The sequence below is a fragment of the Dysidea avara genome, chromosome 5 (genome assembly GCF_963678975.1).
Source record: "Dysidea avara chromosome 5, odDysAvar1.4, whole genome shotgun sequence".
Classification (NCBI taxonomy): domain Eukaryota; kingdom Metazoa; phylum Porifera; class Demospongiae; order Dictyoceratida; family Dysideidae; genus Dysidea; species Dysidea avara.
In genome coordinates, this window is record NC_089276.1 from 23967481 (window position 1) to 23981848 (window position 14368).

The 14368-nt window shown below is 43.4% G+C and overlaps 1 protein-coding gene across 1 annotated transcript in view; it reads left to right on the forward strand.

Moving 5' to 3' along the window:
- Nucleotides 1–14368, forward strand: part of LOC136255131 (uncharacterized) — a 162657-nt gene that overhangs the window by 103740 nt on the left and 44549 nt on the right. Inside the window, exons 28-30 of the mRNA XM_066047851.1 lie at nucleotides 12625–12843; nucleotides 12941–13084; nucleotides 13129–13326. Of these exons, the coding sequence (XP_065903923.1) occupies nucleotides 12625–12843; nucleotides 12941–13084; nucleotides 13129–13326 (561 nt within the window). The remainder of the gene's footprint in view (nucleotides 1–12624; nucleotides 12844–12940; nucleotides 13085–13128; nucleotides 13327–14368) is intronic.

A 14368-nucleotide genomic window follows, 5' to 3' on the forward strand; every position in this document is an offset into this window, starting at 1 on the left:
CAGAAACCCCCAAATCAAGATAAGGGCGACGGAGCACCACCCCGCAGATTACATCAGACTCGACAACAGAATCGTTCCATTAGCCAAAAGAGGACAAGAGAAGCGGATGAACCTACCAGTAAACGGCCAAGGAAGAACCCCAAGGAAAGTGTATTTTCTGTCGGTTGAATGCAATGAATTAGACAGAAAATAAGCTCCCGCATGAATACTATGGGTCACGTGAGCCTTCTCACGTGATGATATGGTTTATAAGTGAGGTCTGTGGGTTAGTGTTCACTCTACGCCACGTGTTAGTACAAGTGGGCTACCTGTTACTCGCTGCGACTATGGACGATGATCAATTTAAGAAGCTGCTGGACCGCATCGAATCATCGAGCGCCAATCTGGAAGCGAAGTTCTCGTCCCAGCTTAATCAGCTCCAAGAGGAAGTCGCCGCCAATCAAGCCAGTTGCTCCCAGGAAGTGATGACAAAGCTGGGCAAAAGGCCGTACCAGTTTAAGAAGAAGGGAAATGAGGCCCAGTTCACTTTTAATGAAACGGTGGACGACCGAATCGACGCCGCCAAGCGACACTTGGATCACATCCCTACCCCGGACGAAGCGACCAAGACAACTGTTAAACGCGCCATTGCAGAGTTGGACCAGGGTAAGGAGGCCATTCGTGTGAGGCAGAAGCACATCAGGATCGCCGACCGCTCTGATCGGGGCGTCGTCGAAGAGTACATTGCCGATGAGCTTGCTTCTGACTCGGACGACGAGAAGAAGTTATACAAAGCTCGCAAGGAGCGAGATGCTAAGAAGAAGAAGGCAGCAACAGTCTTTAAGAGGAAGCCCAGACAAGAAGGGGCCATGGCAGGGCAGACCAGCAGTGGAGGAGCAGGGACGAAGTTGTCTGGCAACAGGACGAGGCTGATTGGACCCTGCTATAATTGTGCAGGATGGGGACACCTGGCAGCCTCTTGCCCTAAGGGTAAACAGCACCCGTATCCTTTGAGCCAGCCTGTAGTAAGTGGGTTGGATCTGGCAGGTCGTAATGTGTATGGTGATGTAAGTGTGCCAGCTGATGGCAGCGTACCAAGGCCAGTACCAGGTACCAACAGTAGTGCACCCAAATGTGTTGATGACCCAGATAAGCAAATTGCTGAGGTAAACCTTTTAACTGAGGGTCACAAGATAGGGTGTGAAGGTCAAAAGTCTCCTCGAAGAGAATGTGCTGATAAGCCACCAAACCTAAATGGTGATGTTTCTGACAAAGCTGGCAAAAACAGGCCCTTGTCAGTAAATGACCTTGTTAAGGTAGCAACAGATTGTGTAGTAGGGAATAACATAGATCCAGATACCCTACTCAGTCAGGTCGCACTTGAGCTCGGCAAATGTTGGGAACATGAAGAGTGTAGTACCCCTGCCCAAATTGTAGATGTCCAGGGTAGGCTGAAAAGAAATCTGGAATTTTGGAGGGGGTCCTCCATGCCCCTAGCCCAGTCATCGACTGGATACAAAACGGGTATAAGTTACCGCTAAAATATACGCCATCCCCTCTGAACAAGTGTAACCACAAATCGGCAATAGATAACCAAACTTTTGTTGATGATAGTGTCCAAGAGCTGTTAAAATACAGATGCATATGAGAAACTGAGCAAAGACCCATAGTGTGTAGTCCCCTGTCTGTGGTGGCCAACCGTGAGGGCAAGCTAAGGCTAGTGCTTAATCTTAGGCACCTAAATCAGTTCTTGCGGAAAGACCACTTTAAAAATGAGGACCTGCGTATTGCTACGCTTATGTTTGAGAAGGATGATTACTTAATCAAATTTGATCTGAAATCTGGGTACCATCACCTGGACATATTTGGGGCTCATCAGACCTACTTAGGTTTTTCATGGCCGGTTAACCGGATCCCCAGGTATTTCGTTTTTACTGTCCTGCCTTTCGGGTTGGCTACTGCTTGCTATGCCTTCACAAAATTGTTAAGGCCACTGGTCCGGTTTTGGAGGGGGCAAGGTCTGAGGGTGATCCTGTACCTGGATGATGGAATACTAGCAGTAAATGGTTTAGAGTTGGCCGCCCAAGCAAGCAGGTAAGTACAACAGGACCTGGCTAAAGCTGGCCTTATCGTAAATGAATCCAAATCCCAATGGCAACCAGTTAGAAAGCTTACTTGGCTAGGCTTCGAGATCGACCTTGGGCTAGGACAGCTAACAGTCCCAGATGGTAAATTGGCTTGCTTGTGTGAACTACTACAGTCCCTCTTAGGGAAAACGTTTGTCCCAGCTAAAGTACTAGCAGGAGTGGTGGGCAGGATTATCTCAATGTCACTGGCCCTGGGCCCAGTTACCCGATTGATGACACGTAGCCTTTACACAATTCTGAACTCTAGAGGTTCATGGTGTATGCAATTACAGCTGTCTGACAAGGCTAAACAGGAGCTAGAATTTTGGCTTGCCCAAGTCAAGCAGCTCAATGGGCAGAATCTTTGGCCTAAACCATCAGCAGTGAGAGTAGTTTATTCAGATGCCAGTGACACAGGTTATGGTGGGTATGCTGTTGAGCATGGGGGTCAAATTGCCACTGGCCAGTGGGATCTGGAAGAATCTCGTCAGAGCTCTACGTGGCGAGAGCTCAGAGCAGTTAGAATGGTTCTAATGTCCTTTGAGTCACAACTTCAAAATGAAAGGGTTCGCTGGTTCACCGATTACCAAAAATGTGGTAAGAATCATCTTGCATGGAAGTAAAAAGCCAATATTACAGAGAGAAGCCCTGGAAATCTTTAATATTTCGGTAAGGAGCAGGGTCCGTATTGAACCAGAATGGATCCCTAGGGAAAGTAACCAAATAGCAGACTACCTGAGTAGGTTGATGGACTTTGATGACTGGATGTTGAACCCGGTAGTTTTCAAGGAATTAGACGCCCTATGGGGTCCTCATACAATAGACCGGTTTGCTGACTGGTGTAATACCCAACTGCCACGTTTTGATTCCCGTTATTGGTCCCCAGGGGTAGAGGCTGTAGATACCTTTACGTCTGATTGGAGCTCCGAAAACAATTGGTGGTGCCCCCCTCTGTACCTGGTCCCCCGATTGCTGCAGCATGCCAGGGCAACCAAGGCACAAGGTACTCTAGTTGTCCCTCAGTGGAAGTCAGCCCCCTTTTGGCCCCTGCTCTTCCCGGACGGTTTACACCTGCCAAGTTTATAAAAGGGATACGCCTGCTCCTCCAATTAGAGACATTGTTTTTGTCGGGCCGCTCTGGGGGCAACTTGTTCAAGGGAACCCCTAATACTCCAGTACTGGCATTGAGAATTATTTTTCACTAAGGGAGCTGTTCCTGGTAAGAGAATCCCTATGCATGGATACTAAAATAAAAATTTTTAAATTAAAAAAAAAATAAATAAATAAATAAAAAAATAATAATAAAAATAAAAAATAAAATAAAAATAAACGAATAAATAATTAAGCCAGTAGTCCCAGTTTGGGGGTCTGGGAGTTTTTCTCACCCAGAGTTCTGGTCCCAGTCTAGTGGACTAGTAAAGGAGAGTAAAGGAGTGGTGTAGCCTAAAGGGCTGGACTTATGACCAGGAGGTTGGTCACAGCCTAAAGGGCTGGTTTTTGTACAACTGGAGGTTGGTCGCGGCCTAAAGGGCTGGTATGTACGACCAGAGGTTGATCACGGTCTAAAGGGCTGGTATGTGCGACCATAGGTTGGTCTTGGCCTAAAGGGCTGGTATGACAACCGGAGGTTGGCCACGGCCAAAGGGCTGGTATGTATGACCTGGAGGTTGGTCACAGCCCAGGACTGGTATGTATGACCCAAGTGAGTGGTCACAGTCTACATAGAGGGCTGGTCCATATGACCAATGGGAAGCTTTAGTCTAGAGGACGGATGTGTTTGACCCTAAGGTGTATATTAAGGTGGTGTATAGCCCCAGGTTGGTCACAGTTGTGGAAGCTGGTATTGTATGGCCTATAGTTACCACAGCGGAGAGCCCAGAAGGGCTACTGTAATGACCTGCTAGGCGTAGTATGGTCTCAGCCAATGAGTAGAGATGAAAAGTCCTGGCCAGAGGGATGAAGCTGCTGTCAACAGCTTAGTAAGAGGAAGCAAGGCATCCAATGGGCTATACTCCAGGGACATTCCCCCTGGTTTGTGAGAGGTGTTCAGTATTGTCTAGTTAAATTTAATTGGTGCATAATAATTTTCCCTGATTCTAGAGGTCCTCACGCATGGGTCATGGACAGTACTCAAAGAGATCCAGGATCCCGAGCTGCAAGACCTGGCCAGAAGGCTTCCACAAACTATCTTAGGAAGCCGGGCAGAATCTACGGTGAAAAAATACTTCTCTACCTTTAGAAGATGGAAGAGCTGGGCGCTGCAGCATAAGATCTCAGTAATCCCAGCAAAAGATCATCATGTCGCTCTCTACTTGCAGCACCTGGCAGACAGGGTGGGTTCCAAATCAGCTGTGGAGGAAGCCTGCAATTCTCTAGCATGGGTGCATTCGACTGCTGGTTTAGTCTAACCAACAGTTTCCCCGTTTGTAAGGGCAACACTAGAGGGCCTGCAGAGGTCACTGGCGAAGCCGGTTAACAAGAAGGAGCCGCTGACAGTAGAGATGCTTGCGAAAATGGTAGAAGACGCACAACGGAGTGGAACTTTATCTGACCTCCGTTTGGCTACAGCATGTTTATTATCATTCGCAGGTTTTCTCCGATTCAGTGAGCTGGTCAACATCAGACCTTGTGACATGGTTTTTGAAGAGGATTATCTGGTGGTTAGAATACCTCATAGCAAGACAGACCAATTGAGGAAGGGCGACGAGATTCTTATCACCAGAACCGGGAGATCTACCTGTCCAGTTGCTAAATTAGAGGAGTATATGGAGAGGACTGGCATTGCGAAGCAAGACAAAAGGTTCTTATTCCGCCCAATCTGCAAGGCTAAGTCTGGTGATAAACTGAGGGAGTCAGGGTGTATTAGTTATTCGTGTTTAAGAGATCTCTTTAAGACGAAGCTTAGGCAGTTGGGATTCGACCCTGCTAAATTTGGTTTACATAGCTTAAGAGCTGGCGGTGCTACTAGAGCAGCCAATGTAGGTGTGCCAGACAGGCTATTTAAAAGGCATGGTCGATGGAGATCTGAGAACGCCAAGGATGGCTATGTGGAAGATTCCATTGATAAGAGGCTATCTGTCACCATCCAGCTTGGTTTATAAAGACAAAGTTTCCTTGCTTCAAAATTTGTGAGTTTGTTATGCTTTCTTTGTAACCCTAGTGTTGGTTTAAGTTTTCATTAACAGTAGCCCACGCTTGGTGTGGCACAACCCAAGTTGTAGTTGTAAGTGTAATAGTATGGTGAGGGAGGTGTATTTTCTGTCGGTTGAATGCAATGAATTAGACAGAAAATAAGCTCCCGCATGAATACTATGGGTCACGTGAGCCTTCTCACGTGATGATATGGTTTATAAGTGAGGTCTGTGGGTTAATGTTCACTCTACGCCACGTGTTAGTACAAGTGGGCTACCCCCTCCCACCCTCCCAGTACTAAGATGTATGTGTTCATGCATTGTTCTCTCCTTAACTATTTTTGCAGATGAAACGGCCACCACTAGAAGCTGGAGCATTACATATTTATGTAGTAGTTAATGTAGTTGTTTTGTGCACACACACACGAGAGTGGAGCTCTTTTAAGGTTTTTCCTGGTAGGCAAAAAAAAAAAAAAGCCTATCAGGTTTTTCCCCGAGGTCGTCCTGGGCTGGACGGTCTCAAATTTATTATTTCTGTTTATTATTACTTGTGGCTAAGCCCCCACTCTCCAGTATGTATCCACATTGGTACTGAAAAGTTCACTGTATGTAGTTGTAAGTGTTGGTTTAAGTTTTCATTAACAGTAGCCCACGCTTGGTGTGGCACAACCCAAGTTGTAGTTGTAAGTGTAATAGTATGGTGAGGGAGCAACTAACGGTCGTGTTACAACTAGAACTAGAGCTAACGCTCAGAACACAAGGCAACAACCCAACAACAACCCGACAACGATCACTCCGAACAGCAACAAATGCCTTGTGCCGCTCCTGCTAAGCAACACCAGCCATCACGAAGTTTAACTGAAGTGGACATCCCACGGATAGTGGATGCCTTTATTGAAGCTCAGGACAAACGCCGCCATCGACGTCAGATTCAGGACGCGGGTGAGGAAATCTACTCTGAAGACGAAGATTCTAGTGTCTCTTGGGAGGATCCTTCAGCCAATGAGGAATTCTCTAGTAAGGACGTTGTACTTAACACGCAATATGTGTTAGTCACTCAGCTAGATATTTGTATAATATTCATAAGCATTTGTGCATGTTACGTTTATGCATGTCTTTATATGAGTAGCCTTGCCTGTTATTGGTTCCCCCACCCCTCCACCAACCTGCCAGTGCAGTGCCACTTATGCTCACAACTCACATTCCCGTGCTTTCCCAAGATCATACCCCTACCCCCCCGTCTCACGGCCCCTGCCAGTGCAGAGCCACTTCTGTTCCCGACACATTTCCATACTTCCCCTGGAATTCCCCCCCCCCCCCCACTAATTAAGCACAGTAGTGTGCTGATTTCACATATATATATATATATATATATATATTATATGGTAGCGCAAATCAAAAATGGACTTGTCTTCCATCATCTTTCATCATTCATTGCAGCGGCAGAGAGTGATGAGGACCTCACGGAGCAGCTGGGCCATGTTGGGACTATGTCAAGCAAACACTACAAGAGGATAGATGCTTCATCTTATGTCAACATCGGGGCCGGCCGCCCACCAGTCCCTCTATGGTTAGCCAAAAGGGTTGAGTCAGGAGCATTCATAGAAATGGCAGACCTTATACCAGAACGTTTAGGCGAAAAACAAAAAGATGCCCACAGGACCAAGCGCCAAAAACGGTCACTTACCTTCCTGGAATGGCTTCAGTGTTTCTCTACATATGTATCAGTAGTGGCAAGGAAGCACCCCGAGCGTATCGCAGACCTCATGGGCTACCAGTCGTTAATCATAGAGGCATCTATGGAATACAAGGGTGACTGTTGGGCTGGATAAGACCGAAAATTTTGTCAGCAGGCCGCATCACGCCCCGACATTACCTGGTCTACTAATGATTCAACCCTGTGGTCGTTGGCCTTCAAAGGTCATGCAAAAGTCTCCAGGTGCAGCTACTGCTTCAGCCTTTCCCACCGTCCCGCCGATTGTGAGCTTAGCCCTGATCAACCACGCACCTCCAGCCAAACAACTCGTAAGATCTGTTTTCGCTGGAATGAATCAACTTGTACCTCTCCCAACTGTAAATACGACCACATATGCTACATATGTGCTCAAGACCCAGGAAACATTAGCGTAGCCCACAAAGCCATCAATTGTCCTCAGCGGGCTACTCTACCTCGCAGACCAATACAGCCACTTTTTCCCAGGAAATAGTGGTCCAAGACCCTCCTCCTCACGTAATTAACTAAACAAACAAAACTGCTTACCTCAGGAAAATTTTGTTATACATTTAACAATGTGTCATAGATCATAGAACATGTTTGCAATAAATTAGATTATGTATTTGTTGTTTTCCTTTATACATTGATGCTATTACTGTATCATATAGACACCATGTTTTACAATTCAGCTTTATATAATTATATAATTCTCCTTTAACAGACCCACAATCATATGAAGATTGGCTCCCACTGTGGAAGAAACACATTGTTCATATCCCGAATCACACTATCCTTCCCCCCTCTGCCCAGCACATTACCACGCCACTCCAAGCACAGAACTGGCATCATTTCCTGAAGACATATCCAAATCAAGATCTTGTCCAGTACTTCATCACGGGGTTGACTAACGGCTTCAGAATAGGTCTTACTACCATTGTACATCTGCGTTCAGCTAAAAGAAACATGTCCTCAGCCTTGGCACGACCATTAGTAGTCGATGAATATCTTCAAGTGGAACTAGAGCATAGCAGAATAGCTGGACCATTTCCACCATCCCACAGCCAGGGAGTTCATATCAGCCGGTTTGGAGTAATTCCAAAAGGCCATCAGCCAAACAAATGGCGCCTAATTGTAGATCTTTCACATCCATCTAGCTGCAGCGTCAACTATTTCATTCCAAAACCCCTTTGCAGTCTCAAATACATCACAATAGATGATGCAATTCACAGGATTCTGAAGTATGGGCCTAATACCCTCTTGTCTAAGGTGGATATCAAAAGTGCCTTTAGACTCATTCCAGTTCACCCAGCTGATAGGCACCTGCTGGGAATGCTGTGGCATAGGCAAGTGTATATAGATAAATATTTACCATTCGGCTTACGTTCCGCTCCTAAGTTATTTAACATTTTAGCAGACTTAGTCTCCTGGATCGCCGGTCAACATGGAGTTTCATGCATGCTACACTACCTTGATAATTTCCTTCTGATGGGTCCACCACACTCATCTGACTGCCAGCAGGACCTCGACACCTTCATCCAGTTGTGTTCTTATCTTGGGATCCCTCTAGCATCAGAGAAAATCGAGGATCCTACAACTTCACTTTCCTTCCTGGGAATCACCATCGACACATCCCGAATGGAAATGAGACTTCCAAAGGATAAATTAGCCAGAATACAGGAAATGCTCTCACAGTGGCTTGGCAAAAAAAAGGCTACTAAGCGAAAGATTCTTTCTCTACTCGGCCACCTTCAGCATGCCTCAAAAGTGGTGAGGTGTGGCCATATTTTTACAGCCCGAATGTATGCAACTGCAGCTAAACTCAAGAAACTACATTTTTATACTCGGCTGAACAGACAGTTTCGATCTGACTTAGCCTGGTGGTACACATTTGTATGCCACTGGAATGGCTTAAGTATCCTACGCGATCCTACCATGGTGCCTAGCACCCCAATTGCCATCCAGACCGATGCTTCAGGATCATGGAGTTGTGGTGCAGTTTATAATCACCGTTGGCTTCAACTTAGGTGGTCAGATGAATGGATGCACCAAGATATCATGGCAAAGGAGCTTGTTCCTGTTGTCATAATGGTAGCTGTGTGGGGTCCATTATTAGTCAAACAAAGTATCTTACTACAGTGTGACAACCTCAGCCTGCTGACCTCCATTAATAAAGGCACAGCCAAGCAAACACTTGTAATGCACCTTCTTCGCAGCCTTTGGTTCTTTACAGCCCATTATGACATAGCTTTGACAGCCACACACGTCCTGGGCGTCACCAACACCGCAGCTGATCAACTTTCACGAAACCAGATGTCTCTATTTCACCTAGCAAACCCAGGAGCTGCCAGATTACCAGCACCCATCCCAGCAACATTACACAAATTCTTTCCCCATCTGGACCAGATTGGACTTCATCACGATTCAGAAAACTCTTCAGAAACACTTTGTTGCAAGTAGTTTAAACCAGCTTTTATTTGGTTACCATGTATTGTAATTTTGCACTAACTGTACTTATTGAAATATGTGATAAATAATGCGAGCACTTTCATGCCTCACATCATAATGACGTACATTCATTCAACACCTCTTGTCCACAAAACACATACATACGTACGTTGGCTTAGATCTACACCTCATGTGACCCCCTTGCCTTCTCATATTATAGGTGTCACAACGCCAGAGCTGTATACAGCTATGAGAAGTACTACTCCCATGGTACGGCCCCAGCTACCCGAAGATCCTACAAGGCAAGTACCAGACAGTACATGAGATTCTGCCAGCAATCCTCCCTTCCCAGCATCCCTACATCAGAAAAGACACTGCTACTGTTTGCTACCCACCTAGCTACACGTGGTTTAACTTATGCCACAATCAAAGTGTACTTGGCAGCAGTCTGGCATTCACATGTTACAGTGGGATACCACAACGCCTTTGATTCTCACTTCGCTCCTAGAGTTCAGCAACTCTTAAGAGGCATTCACAAAGAAACTTCCAAAACTAGACGGCCCAGAAAACATCTTCCAATTACTCTCAAGATAATGCAAAAAATCAAGCACCATCTTAAAAAGCAGCCTTCAACATACCAGGACAAATTGCTATGGGCAGCCTGTTGTGTGGCCTTCTATGGCTTCCTCTGTGTAAGCGAGTTCACTGTTCCATCCCAACACAGCTATGATAAAGCTTATCATCTCTCTCTTGCCAACCTGACATTAAACAGCTGATGCTTGCCAACAGTAGTATAGCTACGCATCAAACAATCCAAAACTGATCTCTTCAGGGAAGGAGCATTCATTTTTCTCTCCAAAAGCAACAGAGGCACATGCCCAGTTCGTGCCATTGTGGACTACCTCATTGTACGAGGAAAACGGGAAGGACCACTGTTTGTTTGGCCAGATGGTACCATGCTCACTAGAAATCTCTTTGCATCAGCACTGGCAAGAATTCTACGCAACCTGAATTTGACCCCTCAACTGTATAATACACATAGCTTTCGCATCGGCGCAGCTACTTCAGCCAATCAAGCCGGGTTAGCCCCCCTCCAGATCAAGGCCTTGGGTAGATGGAGGAGTGATGCCTACCAAAGATATATCAGGATATCCCCTAATGAATTTGCTACCATGTCCAAGCAACTTAACTCACATGACAGCTAAAGCACATTTGTTTATGCAACTGTATGCTAACATATACTACTATGCTCCCCATTTTATAATTCCTTACTACTCATCTTCTGCTTGGGTGAAAAGACAGCCCAAGCTGCCTTTCTGTGGCCTACTCACCCAAGCTATTTAGTGGTCGTTTGGGGTGCTCAGGTTAACCAATGGACGTCATAAGTAACCTAACACCTAATCGCTAGGCTCAGAACTAGTATCAAGGTTTACCAACTCCCCCGGCAGGCAAAACTCCGGCACATCTACCAAACCCACCACAATCATGGATAGTGGTGTCGTGCTCAGTGAAGTTGAAGCAGCGCACAAGAAGATAAGGTAAGTAGGTGTGATGCTTGTGCACTACATTAAAGTTCAGTTGTGTTACAAGTCATCCTAAAGAGAGTTCAGCTAAGTTACAAGTCACCCTATAAAAAGTTCAGCTGCCTTACAAGTCACCCTGAAGAGACTTCAGCCAAGTTAAAACTCACCTTGTGCAAAGTTCAGCTACATACATTACAATTCATCCAGTAGAGAATTCAGCTACACAGCAAGTCTTTTTTTGGACCCTTCAGCTACTTACATGTGTAACAAGCCACCCTGTTGTGCATCGAGTTACACTAATAACTATAACATTTAGTCCTGACAGTTTGAATTTTAAAAAATAAAATATAAGCAACAAAACTTATAGACTACAAAATATTCTTAACTCTTTCTGATTCCTGTAAGACAAGTAAAGTGATAACAAAAAGAAGTGATATTTATACCAAAACAGCCAAGCTGTGAAAAAGAGCATGGCCCAGCAGTCAGAGTGAAAGAAAAAGTTGTAAAATCAAAGGTGGCAGCCAACAAGTAGCAATACAAAACCATTGGGAGTGAACACATGTTCACCTCTTTGATGACTATGTTTGATTGGCACTCAGATGAACTTGAACTAACTATAATACCAATTATGTTTTAATGATCTTGGTATAGATTTGATAAACACTTCCAAATAAGAAACATGAATCTCACTGTTACACTTTTTATTTCTTACCTACGTATACCATCAATTTGTGTTGCTGCTTTCTTAAGTAGTTCTTTTAATTCTTAGTGTATATTAATTTGGCCACCTATGTTTAAAGATAACCAAACTACTACGGAGTTATAACTACAACCCAAAGAGAAAGTTTTTCATGTATTGGCTATGTATCTACTGTATGTATGCTCATGTCAATTGTTTTGTTACTTTCAAGCAAGGGTGTCGCAGTAGGTGTGACCAGTGAGGCCAGTGCCTCGTCAATTGTTTGCTGAAATAAAAGAAAAAACTTTCAAACTTCATGAAATTAAGCTAAAACTGAAAGTAGTGAGCATGCAATGCTTAGCATTTATTAGAAACAACAATTATCTAACCTGTGACAGGAGTCTCTTTCACTCAGAGCAGCTTCATGTCAACTTTGTCTGTTTTATCACCTCTAAAAATAATTATCGTTATGTTTAGCTTTGGCTTTGTTTCTCTTTGTAGCTACTTTTAAAACATTCCTTACAGTGTATCTCTTAATTGATAAATTCAAATGGCAAGGTTTAAGTGTTAAACAGTATTATAATATGGAGGTGCAGTGTCCAGTTTTATCATTGAACATAAAATGTACATTTGTCAGGTAGCTACATAGCTAACTAGCACCTTGCACACAGCATTGCATCTCAAAATGTGCAATTTCCTGGGGAGAATGTCCATAAACCCCCCAGACCGAGCCTTACCATTTTCACTTTTACTCTGACACCCCTGCTTTGGATCTCTACTTCATTTTATTGTCTGGGATTTTTTCTGCATTCTTCTTACATGTTTCTGACTCCCTGTATTCACAGACTTTAAGCCTTCTCACAGGTCCCTAGTGGGATAGCATTCACAGAATTGTTGTCCCTAGTGGATCTATCCAATAACATTCACAGAATTGTTATATGATGCATCTATATAGTATTGTTTCTGAAATATGCTATAATAAATGTACAGTGTATACTTATACTATGTATGTATGTATATACTGTAGCAAGAGGTGTTGGAAGCGACTATGACTATGAAGGTGGATCAGTCAACGTTACATTTCCTGCTAATATAAGCAGAGTCATGTTCAATTATGCTATAAACGATGATAATATTTGTGAACTCAATGAAACATTTAGATTAACTATTAGTGCATCCTCCCTGCCTAATCGTGTAACCCTTGGTGATCCTGGTCAAACCATAGTGACAATTGTGGATGAAGATTGTGAGTTACAAAAGTGTAATACGGACATTAATGTGTAAAATGCACTTTGTACATATGCTATTGATCACTATGATATGTATATGTTTTTGTCCTCTAGTATGTCTTGTGGGTTTCAGTCAACCAAGTTATGTTGTTCACGAAGGTGATAGATTAGTACATCTAGCACTCAATCTTAGTGACATATCACTAACTGATATCACTGTATTTGTATTAAATGATGAATCGGATGAAACTGCTATTGGTGAGGATTATGTCCTTTGATATTTGATGTGTATTATGTATTAGGAGGAGGAATTGATTATGATACTGGACCATACACTATCATGTTTCCTGCTGGAGTGACCAGTGTTCAGTTTAGCTTTTCAATTTATGACGATGCCATATTTGAAGATGATAAATACTTTACTCTCACTATTGACCCATCCTCCACACCTAATGGTGTTAGTGTGGGTCAAGCTAGAGTGAATATAGTGGATGATGATCGTGAGTAGTTTTGTATGTGTGTATGGTTACCTGTGGCATAATTAAAGTTCATAATATAGTGGGTTGATATCTTACAGTAGCAGAAGAGATATTTTTCCAGATGTCATCCAAACAGCTGGTCTTGAGCTTACCTAAAAAACTGTTGTTTTTTATTGACTGAAATGCCACTAAATTCAACCTTTTAGAATCTATTTTCAAAAAAATTCCTGGGGGGAGGGGTATGCCCCCAGACCCCCTAGTTCATAATATAATCTGGATCATGCCATATAAAAGGTCCACTATTCTTCTAATAGAATCTACCCAGATAAAAGTCTGCTCTGTGATGAAAAAATGGTATCTATCAGTTTTTTTTGACAGAAGTACTTTTATTGGTTTCTTTAGACTTCATATTCACTAGTAAATCTACACTTCATATTCACTAGTAAATCTACACTTCTTACAAATTAATTTCAAAAGCCTCTTTTGTGGATAAGAACACTTTCTAAGGTGGTGCCTACGTAGGTAAGTGTTCTATTAGAATTTTATAAGGTGATCTCTACTATGAACCACTACCATGGCTCATGATAATGAAATTGGTTTCTGGTTGTTGGTGGCTGTCTGTACATGCCAGTGTCTAAATATAATATATTGGAGTGTTACGGTGAATAATAATGGAAAGATTGAGCACTCTGTCATGATCAACAGGAGCAGTGGAGCAGAACAAAGAGTGTCTTAAACAATGAAATTTACACATTGCATGGAGTTGAAGCATGGATGCTATTCGTGGGTTCTGCATGGAGGGGCTTGTCCACCAAAATTTTTATAATGTAATGAAGGCTCAAGTTTAGACAATCTCAATATGTTTTTGTAAATTAATTAAGTAGTTACATGCAGCTTTTAAAAGAAAATGTAATTGTGACTGTTCTATTAGAGTGATTGTTCTATTAGAGTGACTCTATTAGAGTATCTTGTTCTTGCATTGCATTTAATACAGGTGCTGAATCAGCTACTCGGAGCACTTAATTTAGCTCCTTATTAGTGGTATTTAGTAAACTGTAGTAAT